The following is a 6,121-nucleotide window of genomic DNA, read 5'->3' as shown; positions in this document are numbered from 1 at the left end:
AGAGAATATGTGTAACTGAAATGGCGTACACACCCCCACTGCTGTTGAATGGCGACGACTGAAGTCTGCCCTAATTGTTGCCGTGGCTGGGAGTAAATGTCTCATACGTCTGGCAGTGAAAATACGGCTGCGCAGGCACTTGATCTCTTGAAACTAGAGTCATTTTCAGTAGGACACTGTTAGTGCTCTTACACACGAGGACACTAGTGTACGCCACTGGTGTCGGACACTAGTGTCCTTGCTCAAGACACCGCCTGGCAACTAGTGAGCCACTCACACACCTCAGTCGGAAGAATGGCGGGAAACGAAGAGCTTCTACTTGTTGCTTACGTATTTCTTTCTTTTCTGAGAGGGGTTTCTCTTCAAAATCAGGAATGAGTATCACCATTATTGCATTCCAGTAGTTCTGCTTTTCTATCTTATTTGCATATCCCTCACAAGATGGGTCCCATAGTGCTGGTAGTTTTTCTATTTCACAAATGAGGTCCTCCGTGTTCAGCTTCTCCTCCACCATCTTCGAAATTGTCCTTGATAGGCCGTCTCCTTCCATCATGGGATGATGGTGGGTGTCAAACTGAGCATGAGAAGCTGGCCAGTGGGCAGCGGTGGCGGACACTGGTGGCTACGTGTGAAAGCTTCCATTTAAAACAATGCTTTGCAGTGAGTGGCGGCAACCGTCAGTGTCCGCCACGTGTTGCGGGAGTGAGACACCGAAATATCTGTTGCCCGGAAGTTGTCTGCTTGGGACACAGCAGTTGCCTCGTGTGAAAGGCTCCATTTGATAATATGGGAGGCAACTAGTGTCCGACACCGGTGGCGGACACTAGTGTCCTCGTGTGTAAGGGCACTTAAATAAGGGATAGAAGGATGGGAGCGTACTGAACACAATTACTCCGCTGCCAGACGACCCTCGCTTGTCCCCGCCGGAAAATAAATAAATAAATAAAAAAAAAACTATCGTACGCCTTAGTTGAGAGATCAGAGTGGAAGCATCGTCATATACTACTACCGAAAATACGAGAAATAAGCATGGAGAGGGACAACAGCACCGACTCTGATACATACATGGAAGACGATGACTACCAGCCTTTTACAAGTCCTTGTTTGAAGCCTCTTCTAACCATTGCAAGCATTGCTGAGATACAGCCTGAGGCAGATATGGGTGTAGTGATTGGAGCCCAACAGTAGGTACTTCTTACTTCATGGAAAGGTAATTATGTCTGCCACTTCTTACCAATGCATTATGTGTAAACAAAGTGTAAGATAGCTAGGCAGGGGAACGAGACACAGAGACACACGTCTCTCCTTTATTGGACTCGGCCCGGAACTGAGGATACACTCTTGGCGACAAGCAGTGTTTGGCTTGCCGCCGGGAAAACATATCGTACAAATAATAATATATCCAATATCCCCCCCGTAAGATAAATGTGTGCCTGCAACACATTAATCTGATATGTGTGTGTGTGTGTGTGTTACACATAGTCGCTCAGCCACCCCGGTCGCCGCACCTGCCTCCTGGGTGCGGGGCGTAGCTGAGGTTGGGTGGGGGTTGAGACTTGTGCGGGTGTCGTGGTTGGTTGAGCGGCCGGCGGGGTTGGTGGGCGCAGGGTTGGCGGTGCGGGCGGTGGGGTTGACTCAGCGACGGGCCGCAGATGCTTCCTGTTCCTGAGGCTTATTCGGCCGCTGCCGTCAAGCCTGACGGTGTACTGCCTGTAGGGCAGCGCCTCCACGATCAAGCCCGTGCGGTCCCACGTGCCCGAGGCCTGGTTCTGCATCCTTACTCGTGTGCCGGGGGACAGGGGCCGGAGCTGTCTGGGTGTGCAGGTTGCCATCAGGGTGTTGCCTTCCTCCCCCATTTTCACTTCTCTCTCACGCAGCGTCCTTCCCCAGTGCCTGTCCACCTTGTAATGTCGTCGGGCCGTTGGCACGCCATCACGCAGCTGCCTTCCGGTGGCAAGTTGGGCGGGGGACTTGTTGACAGATCGCAGCGGGGTGTTAAGGTACTGCAGCACAGCGAGGGAGGTTTTGTCCGTGTCCAATGAGCCCCCGCTACCTGTGTTGGCTCTGATGATTCTTTTGGCCGTCTTGACCGCTGCTTCGGCCCGCCCGTTTGACTGTGGGTACTGTGCTGAGGACAGGCGTGCAATGACACCCCACTTCTTGAGGAATTCCGACATTTCCTCGCTCGCCAGATTCGGCCCCCCATCAGTGGACAGCTGTTCCGGGGCGCCCCATCGCGTGAAGTACTGCCTCATTCGACTCGATTTTATTAGATGTAGCACCGTGTGGGAAATGGGCGAGTTCTAGCCATCCAGTGAGCCTGTCAGCGTAGACCATGTAGGTGTGCCCCTCATGCTGAAACATGTCCGCCACTGTGGATTGGAATGGGTACTCTGGGGGCGGCGTGATGACGAGTGTTTCTGAGGGCTGAGAGGGAGCGTGCGTCTCGCATGACGTGCACGACGCCCGGTAGTGCTGCAGGTCCCCTTCCTACCCGGGCCAGTATACACATTGCCTTGCCCTCCGCAGCATGGAATCTAGCCCTTGGTGACCAGCGTGTAAGTTTGCTGCTACCTGTGGGCGGAGGGGCTCAGGAATCACGAGTCGCACACAACCCTGGTCAAAGGTGTATGTGACAAGGTCTTGAGAGACCGCCAACCGGTCCCTCACGCCATAGAACGGGCGCAGGCAGGCCACTTCTTGCGCCTTGTGTGGGTGCCAGTCCGCGGCCAACACTTTGGCCAGTAGTAGTTGGTAGACAGGGTCGTCGGCTGCAGATTTTCTCACCGCTGACTCGTCGAGAACGTGACCCTCGTGTTCGGCTGTGGCGATGACCACGGCTGCTACTGCCTCGGTGAGGTCCTCATCTAGGTCGGTGTCGGTGTCTGTGGTGGGGCTTCTGAGGGCTGGGTACCTGGACAGGAAGTCGGCTGCGGCGTTCCTTTTTCCTGGCAGATATTTGACTTGAAAGCGGTACTGTAGCGTTCGCTCCTTGAGCCGGAAGAGTCGTGGGTTGATGACTTCTGTGAGGGCCCTGTCCCCCAGCAGCTTGGTGAGAGGGCGGTGGTCGGTGACGATGGTGAGGTTCGGGCACCCCAACAAGAACAGCCGGGCTTTCTGGAGGCACCACACCACAGCCAAGGTTTCCCCCTCTACCGCGGCGTAACCAGTCTCGGCGGCCGTGAGGTGGCGGCTTCCGCACAGGGCCAGACGCCAGCCCGCCCTGCAGCAGAAGGGAGCGGCAGCAGACGAGCAGTGGCAGAACTGCTGCAGGATAATGAATCCAATGCCCTCCCTGCTCCAGTCTGTGAGGGCAACTGTGGGGCGGGTTTTGTCGTAATATGCCAGGCCGTCCTTTGCAAGCTGGCATATGGTGTCCTGAGCGCGGCGGAATTTCTCCTGCAGGTGCTCGTCCCAGTACACAGCCTTTCCGCACGGCTTCTTCAGGAGCTCCCTGAAGGCGTTCATGATTGGGGCTGTGGCGAGGAATGGGGCAAGTTGATTGACAAACCCGTACCACGACCTGATGTCTGAGATGGAGGGCTTGTCAGGCATCCTGAAGCTTTTGATTGCCGCTAGGCGCTCGTCTGTGGGTTTGTACTCCTCCCAGCCGAGGCGAAAACCCACGAAATCCACCTCCCTCCGTGCGAACTGGAATTTTTCAGGCTTCAAAGTAATCCCCTTGGCTGCACAGGTCGCCAGAAACTCGTACGTGTGCCAGAATGCGTCTTCGATGTTGCTGTCGTAGAGGAGGGTGTCGTCGATACACTTGTGCTTCCTCACGATGCCTTGGATGGCGTCATCGAAGCGCTTTGTGTATGCGTCGCCAGCAGAACAGTGGCCCATGGGGGTCCGGAGGTACCTGAACCTCCCCCATGGGGTGATGAAGGTGGTGAGACTTCGACTCTCCTCGTCCAGCCTGACTTGGTGGTACCCCCAATAAGCGTCAGCCACTGTCTTGAAGCAATGTTTGGGGACACTAGACACCATGTCGAAGGGGGCGGGGGTGTGGTGTGTCTCTCTGCGGCATGCGGCGTTGAGGCGCTGGTAATCGACGGTGCGCCGCGATTGCCCTGATTTCTTTGCTACCACAACCATGCGGGCACACCACTCCGTGGGTTCCCCTGCCGGGACGGGCTCGATGACGCCTCGCCGTACGTCGTCTTCAAGCTGGGCTTTCACCTCGTCCTCCCAGTGTTTCGGCACCGAGGCGGGCGTGTGGAAGGCGTAGGGGACAGCGTTGGGTGCCAGGTGGATGTGGTGAGGCTCGCCGTCCATCACGGGCAGCGGGCTCCTTGTGGTGTTGAAGGCGGAGGCCGAGAAGTGTTGTAGTAGCCACTCCTCTAGCCGTCGTACGTGCTCCTCGTGTGGCGGGAATGGTATCGTAGCGGGCTTGGCAGGCGGCTGGGCAGGCTCGGCGGTCGTGTCACGCGCTTCCACTGCTTGCACTGTCGGCAGGGAGTGGTGAGGGAAGCCGGCGGGCACCAGCCCCAGCTCCTTGCACGCGCTCAGTGACAGGAACAGCGACCTGGCGGAGGGTACGAAGTATACTTCTTGCTGTGTAGCATGGCCGCCAAGGTAAATGTCACACCGGCACGATCCGAGGCACCGTAAGGGCAAGTCCGCTACATCCCGCAAGCCTGCACATCCCTGTAGCTGCGTGGGTTGTATGTTGAGACTGGACAGGAGGGCCGCCCCCGCGACGCACACCTGGGCGCCGGTGTCCGCCACAGCTGCTGTGCGGTGCTTGGCGCCCTTGCCAAGCGCTACTGTTACCTCTATGGTGGGTTGGCGAGACACGTTCGCGCCTGCCGTTGTCACTGATCCCGAGACGGCGTAGGCAGATGCAGTGCCGTGTGGGCGCTTGGAGCTCCTGCAGCACCTCTTGAAGTGACCTTTCTTACGACAGGCGACGCAGACTGCTTCCCTGGCCGGACAGGAAGCTCTGTCAGGGGCGTGCGAAGTACCACAGTTCCAGCAAGTACGTGAGGGCTGTGTCTTGCCAGAGGTGGTGGCAGCGGCGGCGTCGAGCGTCTGGTTCCCGTCCTCCTCGGCCCGCACGGTGCCAGCCGCGCGACTGCTTTCCCGCCAACCGCCCACGCCTGTGGTGTGTTGGCGGGCTGCCTCATATGCACAACACATGGCCCTTAGGGCGTCCACACTGCCTAACGAGTCACACGCCTGATACACCTGCTGTTTGAGGCCCGTGTCGCGGATGCCTACCACAAGCTTTTTCAATAGCAAGTACTCAGAGAGGTTGAGGCTGCACTGGGGACACTCGAAAGCGCAGTCGTTGACTTTCTGGGCGCCCCGTACGAAGTAGTCACTAACACACTCGTCCTGCCCTTGGCTGACACCGAAAAACTCTGCCCACTGAGCGAAGCACTAGGTTACCGATGGCGTCCAGCGCCTCCTGCTGTGTGAGGGCGCTCCACTGGTTGAAGGTGAATCTGGCGTCCAAGGCACGTTGCAGCGGGGGGCCACAGAGGAGTCTGACGTGATGGACCGCTTCCTGGCGTGGCCACTTGCAGAGGAGAAGCCAGCACTCCATGGACCGTTTCCACGACCTGAATGCAGCTGGTGTCATATCCAAGTCGCATTTCTCGGGGGCAGCCGAGAGAGGCACCCGAGGGGCGGGCGCCACGTTGCCTCGTGTGATGAGCGCCGCCATGTTGGCCTGCAAGGTGGTGATGGCTTGTTGCTGGTCACTGATGGTCTGCCTTGCCTGCTGGAGCAGCGGCTGGAGGCTGCGAGGAACCACTGTCGTCGAGGCCCTAGGCGTCGAGCGAGGGGATCGGCGAGGTAAAGGCATCTTGACCGGTGTAGGTAAGGGTTTCACTGCGCCATGTAAGATAGCTAGTCAGGGGAACGAGACACAGGGACACACATCTCTCGTTTATTGGGCTCGGCCCGGAACTGAGGATACACTCTTGGCGACAAGCAGTGCTTGGCTTGCCGCCGGGAAAACATATCGTACAAATAATAATATATCCAATACAAAGGGTTTCGTGAAGGCTTGGAAGAAAATAGGATATATTTGTGTTTCTTTGGCAACTGATTTTTTCTATTCATTTTTAAATTTATTAAGTTTCTTCCTCTTACCTTCCTCTCCTCCTACAGT

At 56.9% G+C, this 6,121-nt stretch overlaps 1 protein-coding gene across 1 annotated transcript; it reads right to left on the bottom strand.

Moving 5' to 3' along the window:
* Positions 1–2,303: 2,303 nt before the first annotated feature.
* On the bottom strand, positions 2,304–5,812 carry LOC135090460 (uncharacterized). Its single transcript, XM_063987198.1, has 3 exons — positions 5,395–5,812; positions 2,516–5,219; positions 2,304–2,355 (listed from the first exon to the last, which is right to left on the bottom strand). The coding sequence occupies exons 1-3, from the start codon at positions 5,810–5,812 to the stop codon at positions 2,304–2,306; spliced, it is 3,174 nt and encodes a 1,057-aa protein (XP_063843268.1).
* Between the last annotated feature and the right edge of the window lie 309 nt (positions 5,813–6,121).

Source organism: Scylla paramamosain, chromosome 35 (genome assembly GCF_035594125.1).
Source record: "Scylla paramamosain isolate STU-SP2022 chromosome 35, ASM3559412v1, whole genome shotgun sequence".
Lineage (NCBI taxonomy): Eukaryota > Metazoa > Arthropoda > Malacostraca > Decapoda > Portunidae > Scylla > Scylla paramamosain.
Note: the sequence above shows the minus strand (reverse complement) of the source record. Positions and strands in the feature narration are given on the sequence as shown.

What these genes read in the sequence shown, in the direction of transcription:
- LOC135090460 (XM_063987198.1), bottom strand. Translation starts at nt 5,812, where the DNA reads ATGCCTTTACCTCGCCGATCCCCTCGCTCGACGCCTAGGGCCTCGACG. An exon ending in GGAGGCGCTGGACGCCATCG is followed by an intron (nt 5,220 to 5,394) that starts GTAACCTAGTGC and finishes AGCTTGTGGTAG; the next exon opens with GCATCCGCGACACGGGCCTC. An exon ending in TCCATGCTGCGGAGGGCAAG is followed by an intron (nt 2,356 to 2,515) that starts GCAATGTGTATA and finishes GACATGTTTCAG; the next exon opens with CATGAGGGGCACACCTACAT.